Source organism: Elaeis guineensis, chromosome 2 (genome assembly GCF_000442705.2).
Source record: "Elaeis guineensis isolate ETL-2024a chromosome 2, EG11, whole genome shotgun sequence".
Lineage (NCBI taxonomy): Eukaryota > Viridiplantae > Streptophyta > Magnoliopsida > Arecales > Arecaceae > Elaeis > Elaeis guineensis.
In genome coordinates, this window is record NC_025994.2 from 95,416,201 (window position 1) to 95,438,299 (window position 22,099).

The window sequence follows — 22,099 nt, forward strand, 5'->3', positions numbered from 1 at the left end:
TTATATATAGACTAATAAATTTTACAACAACAATCAAACAATGTTATAATGAACCAATATTGTCCAAATCACTGCTATAAAAACACTATTATTTCTTGTGCTACAGACCTTTTCTACAAAAAAAGTAATAATATTGGATCTTGAAATATTATTATATAGTAAATAACCTATTATAATAACTATTATCCTTTTCTCTATCATTAGCAAAGCTGCAAATGGGTTAGGTTGACCAATGACTCAGCCAGATTACACCCGACCTAAAACATTTTTCGAGACCCATGGGTTGGGTTAGGGTCCAATAAATTGGAATCATTTTTTATGACTGGAACCAACCCGACCCAATTGGATCAAACACGACCCAAAAATCCAAATTATATATAACACCATTTTCTTCACCCTGGTATCTTTTTAATTCATTAAAGGAACCTTACTTAGACTAATCCCTATTTGTTCATCTCAACAATCCCACCTCCTCTCATCTATTTCCACATAATTATATTTAAATATTCATTGTTTGTTTTGGTGGATTATTATTTGTAATATTCTTATGTATATAAATATTTGTTTTTTTAAAAAAAATTGTAGCTTGCAAACTTGTATTGGGTTGGTCTAGATTTTGGGTTGTTTTTTATGACTTGATCTGGCCTGCCCTACCGATATAATAACTAAGTTTAATTTGATCAACAAAAAATAGATTGGTCCAACCCAACCAGATTCAATCCGACCCAAAAACTCAAATTATATAAAATCCCATTTTCTTCACCCTAGTGTCTTTTCCATTCATTGAATGAACCTTATTCAAACTAATCCCTCTTCATTCATCTTAATAAGCTCATCTTCTCTTACCTATTTTCACTTAATTACATTTAAACATTCATTGCTTGTTTAGCTAGATTCCAATCGACAACATTCTCAAGCATATAAAAATTTATTTTTTAATTCGTAGTTTGCAAACTTGTATCTTAGAGTGATCACATTCTTGGACAAATTAAAAAAGCTTTTGAATAGAAATTCATATTTAAAATGGTTTTATAGTTTATTTCAAAGTTTATATTTAATTATCAATTTTTATGTTTTAGTTATAAATAATAATCAAATGCTTGACCAAAACTATAGAGCCAACCCAACTCGGTTCAAACCTGTACCTAGACATCTCGGGTTAGGTCTAGGTCATACTTGACCCAACCCGACATCATTGATCTATTGGCCTAAAATCTTTTCCATTGGCCCGACCTGACCCAATCCAATCAACCAATGGATTGGATTTGAGCCCAAAATCAAGACCTAAACATGAAACTAAGTCAGGTCGAGGTCAAGCATCCCATAGTTTGACATGACCCATTTGCAGCCCTAATTATTAGAGAGAGCCCAATATGATTATAATGGCTATTAATTTAAACCATGGATGTATGGTAACCAACGCTCAAGTTGATTGCTCCCTTATAATATATTGTTGAAGTAATAATGATAAAAATTCAAACAAATTATAGGCCTATGGCACCACTCTAACATTGGATCTTCAGTATGCAATCATCCCAATAGAAGTTTTGGTTCTCCAGTTGGTCGTAACCATGGGAGCTTGGGCCATTGATATGACACCATGTTATGCACCATACTAGATTGGTAACTCATAATTATTCGGTAGAGATCTTGACCATGTAGAATTTTTAAACTCAAAGTTTAATTATAATGGTTTTGGACTCCCTTCACTATGTTATACTAGCAATTAGACACACGCAATGCACATTAAAAAATAAAGAAAAACAGTTTAGAGGACTAGAGGATATGAGAGATTAAACTATGAGGATTACAAAGAGAGTATTGATGTTTTTATGTCTTGCAAATTTGAAAAGAGTCTAGTTGGTTAGGGATGCGGATAAGAAATGAGTAGAGATCTTTTAAATAGACTCCATTTGACACGAGAAACTGTGTGGATTAGAGAGAGATACGCAGAAATAAACAGAGCATACGAGGATTATGTATTTGACTTCTTAGATATTTTTTCATGAATATTTGGACAGAGATGAGTCAAGGGAATTCTTGTCATAAAATTTGGCAGATGGAATATAAAATAGCATATTATTCTCTCATTTAGTAAATGGCATAGATATAAAATACTGGAAAAAAAATCATAGTTCTTACAATTCAAATTTTTGCATCAATAATCCCCCCAAAAGAGATTGTAAAGTCAGAAAAAGAAAAATACTTTAATCACAATATTATAAAATGAATAGTGATTGGGAGAATAGCACTTATTTTTTATTATAATATTGTTATAATTGTTATTATTTTAATAGTAAACATTTGATATCATGTAGTAGGAAAATTTCAGTTGTTATAACCATCATATGATCAACAACATTATCAGTGGTGGAATGAAATAACACTACTATTGAGACCTTGTTTCCAAAAAGACTAACACCATGGATTGATTCTGTTCCAACCATCTCACTGTTATTTGATGCTAAATACCATTCCGTAGTGGCTGATGTTTTTCCATCCAATAAATACCTTCTCTGGTCAAGTGACTACAAATAGTTCCAAGGGCAAATTTGGAATTTAACATTTTTAAATTTGTTACATGGAGGCCTAGGTCGAATGGCACAGATTATGATGAAATTGTAGGGCTGAGCAGAAATCAGATAATAGGACTGAAGCAGGAATAGATAAAATGATGAAGAGGCAAAGAGAAGGAAAAGGAGTGAAAAGCTGAGGTCGAGAGGAATCCAAGAATATGCTTTAGTGGCTTTACATAGACATATGGACAGCAGAAAAATTCAGAACATCAACATCATTCACAGTGCATTGAAGGGATTTTACTCAACTCTTAGTTTGGTAAACTCATTTGGATTTAACCATCTAATTCGCTATACCTAGCAATATCTATATACTCAGAGTACTACTACTTTTGCAATTAGACCTAGTTTTCAAGAGTAGTTTGTGAAACATTTTTATATAAATTCACTACAAGGTGAACAAACCTTAGCAACTCCTGGAAGATTATTTCCACTGATTGAGGAGTATTGATCAACATATGTAGCAGTTGTGGATAACGAATGATATTTCTCAGAGTACAAAGTATGTGCTTCAAGACTTCCTGATCAGGGACCCCACGATTGAGAGAGTGGATTTGCTTTAGTAAAATGTTAACTGCACCAGCAGACACCACTGTTTCACAACATTTCTTTGAAAGCTCTGTAGCCATATCTGCATTAACACATTATGAAAAATTTAGATCCTCAGTTTTCTAAAGCAATGGACAATTCTCAATACAATGATACGACAGAATAATATGTTCACTGTATATACCATGTATTTATAATATTACTTTTCAAAAAAAAAAAAAAGGAAATACATATTTGTACTCAAGAGAGAGACTTGTACTGGATCTCATTTAGATGCCCAAAGCGCATGGGCACTACCCAGACACATGATGCTGGCCCAAACTAGCAAGAAATGTTATTTCAAACTGGGCAAATGCATTTTAGTTTCTTAAAAAGAGAATAATCTACAGTCTATATAGTACATACCATTTGAAAAAATGGATACTTGGAGAAAAAGCTTGGAGAAGCCAGGCATATAGCATGTGGTAAGTTCTTCTAAAGGCAACAACCAGAATTGGTTTATGTAATACCACTACCAAAGCAATAACTTATAACCACACCTTATCTAGACATAAAAAAAGCCAATAGGCTCAACACATAGTATTTTCTCCAGAATAGTATAAACATATCGAAAGATACCCTGCAGGAGTCGATAGGGTCCCACCTACCGGAGGGGACAGGTACCAAGCAACAACACATCAACCTACTCAGTCTCAAACAAAGCATGCTGTTAGAACATGATCCTTGCAGTTTCGCCGTAACTTTGGCACTTCCAACATGTATAAACAATTGACAAGAAGATTAATAGCTTTACCAAATGTATAAAACACAACAGATGTTAATAAGGTGGGTAGACTGGAATATTCATAATGTTTATATGATAATAATAAGAAAAAAGTTTTCACACTCGAGTTAGAACTCTGAGAAAAACATCTTGAGAATGAATTTGATGTGGTTTCTTGAAGACACAGAAACTTGTTGGAAATATGACAGGGAGTGAATACAAAACTTTCATGGTTTTTTAATCAAAAAGATAGAAGAAAAGGGAGGATGAAGAAGAAACCAACTGGAAGCCCTGCAGTAAGTTTCCCTGTGGTTTCCTTGTGGTTCCCATATACTCAAACATGTCCCTGTTGTGTATCCTCATTACGTTTCCCCTTCTCCCACCGAAGTATAACCACACTTGCCCACTTCCCCCTACCTACATCCCATTTGAGCAAGATGGCTTATACTCTAAGCAGTGAAGTAGCATTATCTAAAGAAATGTATACAAAATTTCAAGGACAAAAAATGACATATGATGATCTAACATAGTATAATGACATGAAAGACAACAAATGTAGAGATCTTAATTGCAAGAAACATATCAATTACAATAGGTTACGCAAGCATGATGAAATATTTTGGAAGCTAAATGCCATGATTATTTTTCCTCCAATAGGATAAATTTGCTAAAGATGATGATGCAATGACCCAGAATATTGATGAGGTGAAAGAAAGCTTACTCAGCATAGCACAAGTATGTCGAATGTTACTAACACTTCTACAATCAAGAAGTTCTGAAAGTGCAGCAACTAGTCTGTTAATTAGTCGCATATCATTATCCACATTTGCAGCAGATTTTTTTAGCCTGCATCGCAGCTCTGCTATTTGTTGCCTTGAATTTTTCCGTGCTAGGTAACCTTTCCAATAGGACTGTAAGCAAGAGATAACCAAACACCAGCACAAGAAGTCCATATATGAGGAGTTCAGAATTAAAATAAAAAGGCAATATGAGACCAGAGTTCAGTAACCACTCAAGTGAGAGAGCTACTAAGGCCAATAGGAGATGTTCAAATGTCTCAAACAATTTATATTATGCATTTATAACTCAAAATCTTAAATATCAAACACAATTGCCAAAAGGTCAATTTTTTTATTTTATTTCGGATGAAAGTCCACGGATTATGTTTTGTTGACTGAATACCCAGTATGCACCCAAAAAGACCACATTCTGCATCACTTTTACCAGCCATGCGAACCTGATAATAAGGCAAGATATCTTACATGAACCGATTTGAGACAACGGTGGACAATGTTTATGATATATGAAATCTTACAACACAACCTAGGATTGTAGAATTACTGAATAAAGCAATAAATGGATGATGGACCAAATCAAGCAAAATATGGCAAGACCAAAATTGTTGCATCTGGGTGGAAGCAGTAGGATGCAAAATCAGTATAAGTGAACATCAATGCATTTTAGCAAAATGTTGAGTAACTGGGGTATCAAAATTCAATTTGGACCAAAATAGGCCCATTCCAGACTAAAGACAGAATAGACATTTCAAAGCCAAACAGATCCTTTTTGCAAGGTAAAAAAAAAAAAAATCAAACTTGATAATGGTTTCAGCCAAGCAGATTAAGCTTTGATGTTGTAGCTTCAGCAATCTTGAGAAATTCATTCTGAACTGTGGTAAAACAAAATCTAACAAAATCAGAAAATGCAGAATATCAGAAACAATAGATGATAAGGATACCTAAAACAAGAAAATATGTATGATATCATATCACCACATATCAATCTTAGCATGTATGCATTTAGTTCTATTACATTGGAACCATTAAGAAATCTAAAATATTAAGAACTGAAAAGAAAATGTTAGAATACATGATTCAATATCCTTTTAAAGTTAATTGTTCCAATCCAAACATAAACAGAAATATGATGTAGTGATATATGAGCTGTAATCATGTTTAGAAAGAAGAAGAAAAAAAATAGTAAAACCATATTATCATGAATATTGCAAGACTTCTATTAGAATTAAAAGTTTTCTGTGTGAAAAGATTCGAGTACAAAGGTGATTGATCTACAAAATCTGTTATAACAGAGATAAGAAAAAACTATCAAAACTTCACAAGCTTCCAGACCTAAAACCTTGGTTGCATTCAGCATCACTTCCAGTTTTTTGTTTTCAGTTTTCATGAAAACTAAAACCAGCATCCTTTTTTTTTCTTGAAAACAAAAGCCAAAACTTGTTTGGTTGTCACTTAGTTGTATTTGGCAGCAGTTGCAATGGTGATGGCAACTATGGCAACAAGCAATTCACAGCAGTGGCCGACGATGGTGCCAGCACCCTACAAGGGCCAGTGGCATCAATGGTGCCAGCAACCGGCAGGACTGCTCAGGGTGGCAGTGTCAAGGGGAATTGATGTAGTGGTGGTGGTCATAGGTGGTCTTGGTTTTCAAAAAAAAAAAAAATGCGAACCTGATTTTTTTTGTTTGTACAATTTCTAAAAACTAAGAAAGGGTTTTCAAAAAACTGAAATGGTAACTGGGTTACCAAACACAAATTTTGCCATCTTTCTGTGTTTTTGAAAACAAAAACTGAATTGAAAGTGATGCAAAACGGGCTCCAAGATTCTTTAGCTGTTTGGAAATCTTTGAAAAGAAAAGGAAAGAAAAACATTCTAAAAAGGAAAAATCTGATTGTTCTTTTTCTTTTTTGATTGTTTAGCTTCTCACAATCCAACAGCTCAAAAATTGGATCTCTCTAAGAGCTTTAATTTTCCAACATCTTTTCCAATTAACCGACTTCACCAAAACTTGAGCTCAAATCTCACAATTTATAACTTATCTAATAAGTCACTTTCAGGATCCTCAATCTACTACTAAAATCACTCTTCTCTTTCCAACAAAAATTTATCGGGAAAAAGAAAAAAAAATCTTTGCAAACTGTGAACTATATGCCTTTTCCTTGAATTGCTTTCAACTAACATCCAAAAGCTTCAAGTTTCTCAAAACTCGCACAGCCTGAGTGGATGTTAAATAAAGGGTTTCTAGAAATCAAACAAATGAATAAGCAACCAAGGTAATATGAACTTCATGGATATACACTTTATATGCTTCAGCAAGTAAGATTTAACAAAAATTTTAAAACCATTTTCAGTTTCAAACCAGTTTTGAGGGCAAAACCAGTTTTGAGGGCAAAAAACAATACTTTTGGTTTTGAAGTTCCAAGTTTCAACCATACTTGCAGTTATATTCAACAAACAAATCACTCTTTGTAACCATTTTTCCCATTCATTATGTTAGAAGCATATCCTATGCTACCACCAGAAATCCCACAGTTCAGCTCATATCATTTTTGGTCTTCGATCCAGCCTATTGTTTTTAAATTATTTCATATAAAAGTGAGCCACAATATCAAGGATTCCTTTCATTTTGTTGGGCATGCCAAAACCACAAGTTTAACAACTTTGTACTGAAAAAGTGCAACTTTTATCATCCCCAATCATTGTTCCAAACAAACTATAACCCATCAAGATAGCTCCTAGCTTAACCACCTACAGAATTATCTACCATATGCACTGCATGTACGGTGCCTAGATGGCTCAAATAAGCCTAGATGCTGTCATATGCAACCCAGCCTTTGATGAACTACTTCTGTGCAGGCAAGGCAGGTTAGGTAGCACTGAGAAGGAGAGGAGACTTGTGGCTGCGAACCTTCAAAAGTGACCATCCATGAGGGATGGCAGCTAGTTGACAAAGAACTGCATACAGCAACAAGGGCATCGCAGTAATGATCAAGGTTTTTTCTTTTTGCTTACCTTTTTCCTGAAGCCTTAGCCAATTCAGGTTACTTTTTCGCTTACTGTTTTCCTGAACCCCTCTGCCCCTGCCTTCTCTCCTTGTCCACAGTTCCACATTCACATTGCCTCCTCCATAGCCTCTACCTCCTTTGCTTCCCACCTTTGACAACCTCCTCTTCCATCTTCTCTTCCTCCCCTCCATATCCACAACTCACTCTGGCCATTGTCCACTCCACTTCCTACTCTCTTCCCCTCCTCTCTGACCTCCCTACTCCCCTCCTCTCCATTATCTCTTTATCGGTCCATCACAATCTTGTCCCTTTGTGATGTTTTAGAAGTACACATCAGTCACAAGGGGGAAAAAATTCTTGCTTAACAAACTCTCAATCTATGATCTGAAACAGGTTCTTAGGTTCTAATTGGATTACATGTTTTTATATTAACTTATTCTTCTCATGAAAATCTTACATCAAGCTATTGCTCTCAACATAATCTGATGTTTCATTCAACCCAAAACCCATTTCTAAGAATCCATAAATACAAAACAGATATGTTGTGATACTTCATCAAAAAAGGAACAGCAAGTATTAAAAATGATACATACTTGGATTACAATAATGCGATGCTTATGTTGACTTGTTGCTCGTCGGGCAATCCAACCACGAACATAAGCTTGAATAATAACCACTGAACTTTTCCTTGATCTAATAAATAGAATATTTCTCCACCACCTCTGAAGTTTGAGTTATACAATAGATATAAATTGAATACCATAGACATGAATTGTTTCTTATACTATTAAAAACAGATAGTAATCAAATTTAACACAATAAAAAACAAGTGAAAGCGAAATAAATATTAGAGAACAAATTTTGACCTACCTGAATCATGCAAATGCTGTGCTGCAGTTTATGAGCAGCCCTTCTAGCACCCTGCCCACGGATAAAAGATTGAATGAAGATAGCAGACTTTGTTTGGGATTTGTGAAATAAAACGTGCTTCCACCATCTTTGCAATTTTAAAATTGACTGTATTACTATCTCCAGCTCAAGATTCTTCCCTGGAATGGCATTGCTTTTGCCGTAAAATCCACAACGCATCCTGCCAGATCGAAGGTAAGAAGCACCTGCATGGGCTACAACTATTAGCATTTGGATTTAATGGAAGCAGTTTACATATAACAGAAGTTGGGACAATAAATATTGCTGAAAAATGAATACAGAACTCGTCTACTCAACCAAATAATTGAACATAATCACTAGGGCATCAGCAAAAGACAAACCTAACAGCCTGTTTCGAGCAAGGTACCCCCTTGAAAATCGTTGGATTACAACAGCAGCAAGTCTATATCGTATAAACGCCTTATGACCTAACAGGCTTCGAATGCCTGCCTGGATCTTTATGATTGCTCCAACTAGGGTCACAAAGCTCATCCTTCTGTAACGACAACGCCAATTACTCTGGATTTTAGTTGCAGCAGACTTTTGTTCCAGAAAGAAATTACGTGTAGTAAATCTTTTCCAACCCCTCTGTATCTTGATAGCAGCCAAGCTTGGAGGCTCAAGAGGTTCCCATCTGCAAACAGCTTGCTTTTTTTGTAACTGAGCAAGTAAATGAACATATTTAGACCTCATAATTTGACCACGAATATGTGACTGCAAAGCAATGGCTGCTGTTACATGGTCTGAAAAAATTATGATTTTTGAAAATGCACTATACTTTCTCTGATGCCTTCCTGCAATCCAAGCCCTTACTGCTTGTTGAATAAGCAGGGCAGATTTTTTTATTTGCAGAAACCTGTGCCTTTCAATTATGAACGTGATATATTGGTCATAGGTTCCTGAATTTTTGGTGAAATAGTATGTTAGGTTTTCCATGTCAGGCAAAACTATAAACGAATAATGAATAAAAGATACCAGATGATGGCTGCTGGATAGAGCAAGCAAGATTGGTTGTGTCTGATCTACTTTTTGAAGTCACAGATAACCAGGCCCGAATAGCATTTTGCAAAAAGGATGTTGCCGTTTTAATCTTCAAGATTTTGTTTCGTTCAATATGTCCCCTGAAGTAAGATTGAATAACTCTTGCAGCCCATTCTGGGAAAAAAAAATAGCAATAGCCCAGGTGTCATAAGGAAACAGTTTAAACAACATATAAGCTGATATAACAAACGAAAAAAAATAGAAAATTATTAGAGCTACAAGGAGACAACCTATTCCATAACTAACCAATTATAGTGCAACATCAGCTGATACAAAGTGCACTTTTGCAATCAAAGAAGAAATTCTTCACATATGTCCAACCCAATAAATACCAAAAAAAAAGGGGATCTTGTCACAGTTTTCTTATATAACAGAAAGAAGGTTAAATCAATTAAATGAAGGGAAGAAAAAGCTAGCTGGAGCAAGAAAAAAAAAACACAGAAAAAATGGAATTTGCAAAATGCCTGAATTTTTTATCCTGACATCCACAAGAATATAAAAAGGATTATTTTTCTTCAGAAAAACATATTGCTGTTACCTCTGATGTTCCAGAAACTGACTTCTGACACCAGATCATGACATATGTGGTTTTAGCACAAAGGAAGTAATTTTAATGCTACAAGTAGGTATAAGTACCATCAGATGAACAAATTATAAATGCCGCAACTTATTAAACCGACTTGATTCCTGCACACCTTAATCGATCTTTTATGCATCCTATCAGGCCGAGTTCCAGTACGTTATTTCACTTATAATATGTGCCTTAGAGTTGAATGCAATTCTGTATATAAACATCGCCAACTTCCTTCTTCTAGACCCTTTCAAGCCTAAGGGAACATCAGAGGGTTTTATGAAGGACATCACCTTTTTTAAGGGGGAAAAGTCCTACTTGAATTAAAAAATTGTTTCCCCTTACACATTACAAGACATTCATTAGACCAATAAATATATGAAGATCTCAATATCAACTGGTTTATTTTTCTGAATTTTCAAAGCAGTTCTTTTCTCTCTTCTCTCTGTACGCTTCTTCAAGCCTCATCAAAATGCAAGTTTACAAACAAATGAATCTCATTTCATCCTACAGCTAACCGAAGCTGGCAAAAACAACCTCAGGAAATTTTAACAGGATTTTCTTTTTGGGGTTAGCAAAGCATCTCCCTCCCATAATCAGTCCTAAACTAGTTCTTAGGTCAAAACCATACAAGGTGGAAGGCGGAAGACTGCAAGAGCATGCACTAATCCTACCATAAAAAGTACCGGACATTTTTTTATTCTATCAGGATAACTTTCTGCAGCTTTATATTTGAATCTCAGAGAGAAAAATTTTATCAACATTCATTCAGTAGAACACTAGAAATTCAAAATACATAAAAGAAAATGAAATAAAAGAAAAAATTTGCATTGCATGACAGATCCAAACCTGCATTATCGAAACATACTTTCATAGCATCACAAAACATACACTAAAAAAGCAAGTTTTGAAACAACTCACAAGTAACATCGTCCTAACCTGTAGACTATTTTGAGTTCACAGTAATATATGTCAGATCAGATAAACCCTTTTTCTTAAATAATTAAAAAAAATGAAAAAAAATTCAATACAGAAAAAGGACTTTATAGAACTCATCAATGTAAATAGAACACTGAGATCCTAGATTTATTAGTGAATTATGCCCATAGTAAGAAATCATCATGCCATGAATTCAATTATATTATCATCAAGAAATAACCAAGATGAATCTAAACTTCAACGGTAAACAACAGAACCAAACCTTCAGCATCATAATTATCCAATGCTGCTTCTTTCAGTGGAGAGTCAAATTTCAGCGAATTTTCTCCCTGAGACTTGAATGTACTATGCAAAGCATCCACGGAAATTGACAGCCAAGAAACTGCTGAAGGCTTAATCTTTGGAGTTCCATAATCTGAACTTGTAAATCTGTATGATCTTAGTTGATCCTAAAAGATGCAGTTCCCACACATGTTATAGTCAAGAATAATATCATCAAATCATACAAAATAACATGTGCATGGAGCCTTACCAATTTTTTCCGGTGAATCAGTTGAGAAGCAAAAAATACAAGAAGAATTATCACACTCCGCTCATCATAAGATGAATCATTATCTAGTAAGTCACCTAACTGCAGTACCTGTGGAATATGTATAGCAGAATGAGATAAGGAAACATAAAGAAACAAATGTTCTGCAAATTTACATTCTACCTCAGGAATGTTTCCCAGCATTGCAGTTATCTTTTGAACTAAAACAAAATTGCGAACAGCAACACTAGAATCTGTATCACCACGCCTAATTAATGCTTCATGACATTCATTCTGATTGTCCTAAATATCATAAGAACCCATATAAAGAATGACAAAGTAAACTAAGAAGAAAACAAAAAATATATAGTGAACAAATAGAAAATGTAATTAAATCTCAACCTTAGAAGAACATCTTTGAACTTCAATGCCTGAATAGTAGTCAATCAGACAGCACAAAGCTTCTCCATTAATCAGAGAAGAGAAGTTATCGACTTTGACACAATATTTCTCGCAAATTGCCTGTAATAAAATAAATACATATCATACTAAAATATAAAAATGGAAAATAATATTATAAGTAATTCTGAATGTTTACCATGATATAAATAAGGAATGCATTTGTTTAATAAATAGCAATATTTAGAAAACAGCAAGAGAATGATAGATTGCAGATAAAATGAAGAGATGCTGTACATATGAACGCATACAAATGAAGGAACTCCCATATGTCAAAGTAAAGAAAGCCAGCCTAGCACTGAAATTTAACAAGATTGTAAACCAAAAAAACATCATTTAGACATTTGGATTCAAGAAGCGAACGGAAATCACCAAGACAAAAAAAATAATAGCCTGAATATTTTATTACAGAGAAATATGATAAAAAGTGTATAAGAAGTCCAGCTCCAAATCAACAACTAAGGCATCTGATATTCCACAAAATGAAAAACCAAAACAACCAAAGAAGCTACTGAATATGAACTTACTGCTACTACCAAATCAATAAGTGAAAAATACCCAAGAAGCTGCACTAAATCACCAAATTTTGTGATTACACTCCACAACCATATTTTCTTCTTTCAAAAAAAGTTTAAACATTTATTGCAATTTTGCTAAGTTTCTAGATCCATTTGACTAGAAAAGGAACATTCATTTAGGGAAAGTACTCTGCAGCTCCTCCTAGCACATTTCCATCATTGGACTTAAGAATACTATTTGCAATAAACTGGTTGAACAACAATATGTCCAACTGATAATTCTTTCAGGAAAATTTAGAACCTGCAAGGATTAAACTCAGATTATTTAACCAACATATACTCCCTGATCAGCATCAGTATCATGAATATTGATACCTCTACCTATTTGTTCAGCATTAGCATCCAAAATTCAAGCATAAGCATGATTGCACTTCTGCCTGAAATGCAAATGAATTGGCTCATGGGCCTATCTGGACCTAATTTTCTACCTCTTTAAGACCACATCACCATGACAATTCTGTTAAACTTAATCCCCTAAAGTACTGATAGAATTGATGAATGTTATAGTTAACAAGAACTCAAGTGGACTCAAGCAGCATTTACAGAGATCTCAACAAACAGAATATCAAAAAGAACAGCAGGTTACAGAAAGAGTAAAATCATTTTTCAAAACAACATAACAATTGAATTCAACAGGATAACTGATCAGTGCATCAAATGTAATATAAAAAGTATTAAAATCCTTGATATTTAAGCCATATTATTTTATATTTGATACTTTTTATATTTTTTTCAGAAATAATTAATTATAAAAAATTAATCGTAAATCAAATGGCCCTTCAACACGTACAGATGAAGCTCATGTCTAAATTCAGGCCTGTCAGGTGCACAACATACAATAATTCATAGGTGTCTGACAGAGATTCAATGAATAAAAGAAAATTAAAAAAAAAGAAAGAGAAGAAAGGCATGAGGCATTAAAAAATAATGGGACCCATGGTTTATTTAAAGTAATAAAGGAAGAAAGGTGGCCTGTGACAGTGGGTCTTTGGTGATTTGAGAGTGCATCCATAGCTTATGGCTGAGAGGGTTTAAATAATTTCTTCATAGCGTTTAAGCCGCTTTGGGTGATTTAAAACAGATGCAGGCGCAGGTTCAAATATTAGGGTCCATAACAGGCGTAGGCAAGCACGTCAAGTGATTTAAAAGCGAGAGTTTGGCACGACTTTATGTGGGCCTATGACACGTGAGCGGGCTTGGAGCATAGGATTTTTGGTAGCCTGAGGCACGGATGAAAATCGAGTTCGTCTGAGACAAAGAAGCCGATTTTGATCGGGATTTAAATGCCGAATTCCAATAAAATTCCTCCTCTTCACAGAACACAACGTCCAGCACTATTCCTATAGTCTCGTACCGTGAAATCAAAAGATCCCCTCCCCCCAACATCTATAAGGAAAAGACATCCAAGAGTGGGAGAGGCATAGAGAGGGGGCAGCAAGCAAGCTTTTAGTTGGGGAGAAAGCTTCTAAAAAAGAGGTGCTTAGAAGAGAGTTTTGTTCCTGCGCCATCTCCATGCCTACACTATCTCGAAGATTAGATCCAAAGGAAAAAAAGAAGAGAAGCCAATTCGCTCCATGGAGTACGAAGGAAGAAGAAGAGGTCGTCAACCAGCTTTCCGATGAGGCTGCGTCAATCGACTTCTGAGTTTTTATTACAGTTTTATTTTATTTTATTATTTTTTAAATTTTTTGTACTTGAATTTTATTTTTAATTAAGGCAAAATTTATTTTCTTGCACTTTAAATTTTTGTTATATATTTATTGCAAGTAGATGCTAAAATCTAATTAGTAGATCTTAGTACCAATTTATTTTTATGCACTTTAAATTTTTATTATTTATTTTTATTGTAAATAAAAGCTAGGATCTAAATAATAGATCTGAGTACCAAATTTATTTTTTGCACTTTTAAATTTTGTTTTCCAACTTAAATTACTTTCCTCAAAATTTTATTTTTTTTATAAAAATCAAAGTTATCAAATCAAAACACTGTCTTCTCTGTGGATTCGACCCGACTCACTACTTTCTACGTGTTTTTAATTTTTATTGAAGTCGGATTTAATTTGATAATCACGATGTCTTAATGACAATATCGCGAGTTATCAACTTTTAGCGCCGTTGCCGGAGAAGGCACCAATTTTAATGTTTGATTTGTTTGATTTTCTTGTGAATATAGCTTACTAACTTTTCTAATTTTTTATCTTTTTTGCAAAAAAAAAAAGAAGGGTGAAATGCTTAAAGTTGATGAGATCAATCCTAATCCTAACCCTAAACTACTTTCTTTTTTAGTATTAATTGCTGTTTTTTTTTCAAATTAACATAAAATTCACCCACATAAACCTAATAAAAATCATATGAAAAGAGTAGAAACTTAATTGTTTAGAAGCATTCATCATCTTAGATTTACTTTTGGTGATCATTGGAAACAAGGTAAACTTTCAAATTTGATTAATTTCATGCATATAATTTAGTTGTATAGAATCTCTTGTTTGAAATTGGTTGTGCATGTTCATCTCAAATCAATTTAAGGGCAACACCCATTAACAAGATAAGATGGAGATTTCATCACTCTTTTTTAGCCCAAAAATAACCCACCAGCATTCTACATAAACGCAAGCCTAATTAAAATTAAGTAGACGTTGGCCCTTAGGATCAATTGAATTCAGTTTGAGTATTGTGGTGAAGTCAAGTGCAAAGTAAGCTTGGACACATCCCTGAAACTGGTATCTAAGGTAAGAGATTACAAAAGCTAAGCCTAAGTGGACTTGTAGTTATTTAATTGGTTCCGTTAACTTACCTGACCCATCCAATTGGTATCTAAGGCAAGCAAATAGGGGGACCCCCACGACCCCACCTCTTACCTAGCTAGTTGAAGGAAGTGAGAACAGACCTAACTTGCATCTAGGCTGAGCCACTCTACATTGAACTATTAAGTCTAAGAAATCCATAGGTATCTAGATTTAAATTGCTTGCTAACTTGATTGCAATTAACACTTAACCACAACTAATTCTTCTCATCTATCATCTTTAGGTCTAGGGCTTTTTTAAAGTTCTCACCTTTCGAACTTCTCTCTTTCTTTCTCTTCTCTTTCCTCTCTTCCTCTTCCTTTAAAAAAAAAAATTTCTGAACCACACATATTAGGGTTTGCATTGGTACATGCATGATAAAAGATTTTTTTTCTGATCTAGTTAAACCCAATTCTGAAATTGAACAGCTGATCCATGTTAAATCTGATAATCAAATGGCTGAAAATCCTAGAGAACCACCTAGGCAGATAAAAAAATATTTTATTCCTTCCACCTATAACCCATCGTTATTCTCATTATTCTATGGGATCAAACATTCAGACTCTAGTCCTAAGGCCGATTTGAATCTGATAGCCCAAAAATTAGATAAAGTCGACCTTCTTATAGATAAATTCCTAATCTTAGGTCAATAATCTCCTGCACAATACACACCACCTCCCAATCATCAGGAGATCTGTTCTATCTATGCTAGCACAACCCATCATGTGAGTGAATATCCCACGGCTGCACAATTTTCACATTTCATCCAAGAACAAGTTCAAGCTACTCAAGGTTACTCCAAACCTATTAGTGATCCATTCTTAAACACATATAACCAACATTGGACGAATCGCTCTAATTTTTCTTGGAGACCTCAACAGACTCAGGCTCAGACCCAAATTCCTCCAACGCAAAACTTTCAAAATAGGTCCCAATACCAAAACTATGCCTATAATAGATGTCAGCCTAGTCAGTCTATCCAGTCATCCTATTACAATCAGCCTTCATACCCACCTCCTCAACAGACCCCTCTAACCAGTGATAGGTTTAGCCAACTTCAACAACTGATTATGGCCCCACAGCAATCTATCATCAGGTTAGAAGCATAAATAGGTCAGTTAGCTGAGTCTTCCATGAGGAAAGAACTAGATCAATTGTCGAGCCAACCAATATCGAATTTCAAAAATAACCCACCCATCCACCAACCACTTGGACCTAGTCATCAATCTAATGTCCCATCTAAGAATCCTTAAATTAAAAATGATAAAATAATCTCTGAGCTTAAAACTGGTAAGATTCTTAAGGATCCATACCAAGACTAGATAAGTGAGGCTAGTACTGATGCTAGCCAAAATATGAATTTAAAAAAAGAGGTTAGTACTAAGACTAACCACATAGAAGAATCTGAGCCTGGAATTGATACTGATGCTGGTTCCAATCTGAGTGAGAAAAATAAAGGGAAGAAGAGAGTGGATGAGTTATCCGAGACATATAAATCAAGAGTTCCGTTCTCTTCAACCCTAGAAACAGATTCTTCCACTCTAAAATCATCATCTCCTCCAGAACTGAAGTCGTCCTTTGTCACACCTGAGTACGCATGTTTAGAATCAAGTGACACCCTTCCAATATCTATTGCATCGAACTCAACTCCTAACTCAAAAGCTCAATTCAGGAGTATTTTAAAATAACAAATAAGAGAAATTCTCAACAAACAAGGGTTTGTAATTGGGTTTGTAAATTATCTTCTTAAAATTAAGAACAGAGACATGAACTACTTCCTGGAGATTGACAATAAAATACTAAAATTTATCAATAAAAAGATCGTAGGCCATCTTCCTCAGATTGGCAATCCAAAATTATTGAAATTTGTCAATCCAATATTCGACACAGGATAGATAAGAGTTGATTAGTCTGACTGAAGACGGTAAACTTAGTGCTTTTTGGAAGGCAACCCAGCTTCTACTTTTTGATATTTTTTGCATTTTGTTTAGGTTAATCGAATCTTACTTAGTATCTTTTGTAGGAATTTGAAAATAATATTGACTACGTTGGAAGAAGAACCAATTTTGAAAAAATTTCTAGATCAGATGACATCTCTCCTTTTTCTTTCTCTTTGTATGCACCCTTTATTTTTCTTACTCCATTGAGGATAATGTCGATTAAGTTGGAGGGAGAATAATAAATTTTAAAAAAAAAAAATTAATCCTCGAGTAAGTTAATATTTAGCATTTAAGCACCTGATGACGCTTAAGAATCGAGTTAAACCAAGCATTTTTAAAAGAAAATTGATGCACAGACCAGAGAATTTGTGAGATATCGAGAAATCAAGTATTAAGAAAACTTAATAAAGAGTTAAATTTAGAACATAAACATTTTTTTCTGAAGCATTTTTAAATTTTTCTACCAGCATCAAAGAAGAGTTTATTTTCTATGGACTTGTGTAAGGTAACTATACATTTCTTCATATATAAAAAAGAAAAAAAAAATTCAAGTACTTCATGCTGAGTAATCGGGCCTCTTTGCCTAAGCAAACATTGAGTTTCGCATCAAAAGATATGAAGGGAAAAGAAGCTTTATTGTAAAGCTAATTTTAACTCATAGCATGTTTGATTCGAAAAAGTAAGTCCGAGAGATATTATATACCTAGTGTCCTAAAGCCATTTAGTTTAGGAATCATTGGCTGAAAACTCACTACATGCGTCAAACAGAAAGCTTAAAGAGTTAAGACACTCAATAACGGTACAATATTAAAAAAAAAAAAACAAAGTCTAAACATTGATCTCCCACCGAGTAATTGGGCTCCTTCACCTAAATAAGCGTTGTGATTCACGTCAAAAAGAGGGTAATATGAAGATTTTTTTTAAAATAAATGAAGGACGGAAGTAACAATATACTTGCCCATACGAAGGTTAATGATTTGGAGATAAAGATAGGAATAATTTAGAAAAAATTCAGAAAAAATTTATTATTCTTGGCTTAACTCGCATATTGATTAGTATTAATACCCTAATGACATACCTCACTCATGCTCTATTGAACATCAATGACCCTTTTGAAAATTGCCTAATGAAATTCGAAACTCAAGTTAAATGATACTTAACTCTAAATCCTTTCTTTACTCGAGAACGAGCAAAAATTCAAGTTGGAGGGTGTGATCAGTGCATCAAATATAATATAAAAAGTATTAAAATTCTTGATATTTAAGCCATATTATTTTATATTTGATACTTTTTATGTTCTTTTTCAGAAATAATTAATTATAAGAAACTAATCGTAAATCAACAAGCAACAGTCCTTCAACACGTACAAATGAAGCTCATGTCCAAATTCAGGCCTATCCGGTGCACGACATACAATAATTCATGGGCGTCTGACAGGGATTCAATGAATAAAAGAAAATTAAAAAAAGAGAGAGAGAGAAGAAAGGCATGAGGCATTAAAAAATAATGGGACCTATGGTTTATTTAAAGTAATAAAGGAAGAACAATGGCCTGTGACAGTGGGTCTTCGATGATTTGGGAGTGGGTCCATAGCTTATGACTGAGAGGGTTTAAATAATTCTTCACAGCATTTAAGCCGCTTTGGGTGATTTAAAACAGAAGCAGGTGTAGGTTCAAACATCAAGGTCCGTAGCAGGCATAGGCAAGCACGTCAAGTGATTTAAAAGCGAGAGTTTGGCATAACTTTATGTGGGTCTGTGACACGTGAACAGGCTTAAAGCACGGGATTTTTGGTAGCCTGGGGCGTGGATGAAAATCGAGTTCATCTGAGACAAAGAAGCCGATTTTGATCGGGATTTAAATGCCGAATTCCAATAAAATTTCTCTTTATAGAACACGACGTCCAGCACTATTCCTATAGTCCCATACCGTGAAATCAAAAGATCCCCTCCCCCCTAACACCTATTTAAGGGTCCCCAGGCTATAAGGAAAAGACATCCAAGAGTGGGAGAGGCATAGAAAGGGGGCAGCAAGCAAACTTTGGGTTGCGGATAAAGCTTCTAAGGAGGTGCTTAGAAGAGAGCTTTGTTCCTGCACCATCTCCACACCTACACCATCTCGAAGATCAAATCCAAAGGAAAAAAAGAAAAGAAGCCAGTTCGCTCCACAGAGTACGAAGGAAGAAGGAGAGGTCGCCAACCAGCTTCCCGACGAGGCTGCGCCAATCGACTTCGGAGTCTTTGTTACAGTTTTATTTTATTTTATTATTCTTTTAATTCTTTGTACTTGAATTTTATTTTTAATTAATGCAAAATTTATTTTCTTGCACTTTAGATTTCTGTTATTTATTCATTGCAAGTAGATACTAAGATCTAGTTAGTAAATCTTAGTACCAACTTATTTTTATGCACTTTAAATTCTTGTTATTTATTTTTATTGCAAATAGAAACTAGGATCTAAATAGTAGATCTTAGTACCGAATTTATTTTTCACACTTTTAATTTTTATTTTCTTTTTATAAAAATCAAAGTTTTCAAATCAAAACACTGCCTTCTCTATGGATTCGATCCGATTCACTACTTTCTACGTATTTTTAATTTTTATTGAAGTCGAATTTAATTGGATAATCACGGTATCTTAACGACAACATCGCAAGCTATCAATAACTAGCTCATATAACATCAGAACTAAAAAAAAAAGGGGCCAAAGAATCAGAACCACAATAAAATGTATACAAAAACTAGCAGAAAGAAACAAAAACTCCTATCATATAATCAAAGATCAAGTACATTTTATGCATGGAAAATTCATTCCACATTAATTACAAATTTCATGGTAATTTCCATATATTTTCGAAAGAAGACTGCACCGAGTGATCAAACCAAAATAACTAAGAGAAGTACCTGAATCCACTCAAGAAGCAAGCTCATGTTTGCTTTAGTATTGTACTTTGAGCAGTCCTAATAATCAAAATATGCATGGAGAGTCAGGAAATAGCAGTGGAACTAAACAGATGAAATTTTTCTTTGCAAAACACCAACAATTATAGCTAAGTTGTGCTGGCATTACCCAATTCTATCGAAAAAAAACCTATGAATGCGTGTGGTCAACATTTTTGTATAAACGAAAAAAGAAAAAAAAACACACAAAAAACCAAGCAAGCACCTCCTCCAACATCTGACATGCCACTACAAGCTTCTCCCAGACCACTTTCTCCACCCTCCTTAAGCAACAATCCCCCGCCAAAAGCAGCAGTTGAGGGCACAACCAGAGCCCCATGAGGGGAGGGATTTCTAGGGTTTTGGGAGATGGAGAGGTCGGGGTTTCATGGTGGAAAACAGATGGGAAAGAATGTGGGCAGTTTGGAGAAAGGATTTGGGTTTTAGGGGTGCAGAGAGGAGGTGGAGGTGGTGGCCGTGGTGGTCGCTGCAACAATGAGAGGGCATGAATCTGGATGATATGGAGAAAGGTGTTAGGATTTAAGGGCGTAGCAGGAGAGGGAAGAAAGAGGGGATAGAGGATGGTGGTGCTAGTGATCACAGGGTTAAAGTTCCTTGTTCTATAAAAAAGAAAAAAAATGAAAGCTTTTTTTTTTAGCTTTCAGTCTTTTTCACCAATCATGACATTAGTGTTCAAAAACAAAAAAAGTAATAGTGATGGCAAGTGGGCTTTTTGTCTCAGATTTCATGTTTTGCTTTGGAAGACAAATAACAAAAAAAATGACGATCCCAAACATGCCCCACATATGGGGTTACTAGTTTGCTATAGCAATCAAAATGATTGGGTGTCCATATGTTTTTTCATTAATTAGCACATATAACAAGCAAAACTAAAAAAATGATTTTTTCAAGATATGCATTGCAAATTAAGTATATAGAGTGATAGAAGATGAAACTCAACCTGCTTCAACATAATATCAATCAGAAACATAAAACGTACCATATCAGATGCCTTTATCTTAATTATTTCTTCAACCAATAAAGTTCTCTCAATTAATAAGGGAACCTGCAAAAGTATGCAATCAAAATGTCACATATATATTTTTTTAATATGAAAACTATAGAATCATCTACAAAAAGACATATAATAGTGTCTACAAAAGCACATGTAACAACCACCAGATGAGTAATTCTGCAAATGGCTGAAGGGGAGATGATAGTAAAGAAAGATAAGAACAAAACTATGTGCTAGTGTTCATCATGGTAAGAACCATAAGTGCTGTTTTAGGCTTTATATAATTTTCATCTTGGTATATAACTCAACTTTCAAAAGATGTCTTCATTTCTTCTCTATCTCTAATCCATTTTTTCTTCACTAATGAGCTACGGATTTGCCCATTAAATCATGGGCTCAAGTCTCAAGCAGAAACTTTCTTTTCAGAATCTAAAAATATATTACAAGAGTGAAACAATTTTGAGTAAGACTATAATGAGAAAGTATCTACCAAAAGGTAAGGAAAAGGACCACTATCCCTTACCATCATCACACACATCAATACATTCATATCATCAAGAATCATTCAACTTATGATATTCTTTAGAACTTGAACACCCTAAAAAATTATTGTATTATTCATTATATTATTTAGACTTAAACATGAAAAATAATTTTAAAATAATTAATATCTTATAATATTAT

The 22,099-nt window shown here is 34.4% G+C and overlaps 1 protein-coding gene across 4 annotated transcripts in view; it reads right to left on the reverse strand.

Annotated features, from left to right (window-relative positions):
• The window catches only part of LOC105052612 (uncharacterized), a 32,004-nt gene that overhangs the window by 2,412 nt on the left and 7,493 nt on the right, over positions 1-22,099 (reverse strand). For 2 of the 4 annotated variants that reach the window (XM_073252278.1, XM_019846169.2), the window contains exons 6-17: positions 21,401-21,466; positions 20,365-20,421; positions 12,103-12,222; positions 11,884-12,003; positions 11,704-11,811; positions 11,434-11,620; positions 9,596-9,775; positions 8,962-9,519; positions 8,561-8,805; positions 8,284-8,412; positions 4,610-4,799; positions 2,982-3,207 (exon numbers count right to left, since the gene is read on the reverse strand). In XM_073252278.1, coding sequence (XP_073108379.1) covers positions 2,982-3,207; positions 4,610-4,799; positions 8,284-8,412; positions 8,561-8,805; positions 8,962-9,519; positions 9,596-9,775; positions 11,434-11,620; positions 11,704-11,811; positions 11,884-12,003; positions 12,103-12,222; positions 20,365-20,421; positions 21,401-21,466 — 2,186 coding nt within the window. Of the gene's footprint in view, positions 1-2,981; positions 3,208-3,743; positions 3,808-4,609; positions 4,800-8,283; positions 8,413-8,560; positions 8,806-8,961; positions 9,520-9,595; positions 9,776-11,433; positions 11,621-11,703; positions 11,812-11,883; positions 12,004-12,102; positions 12,223-20,364; positions 20,422-21,400; positions 21,467-22,099 lie in introns of those variants that run through there. The other 2 variants (XR_012138789.1, XM_073252277.1) reach the window with 2 other exon arrangements.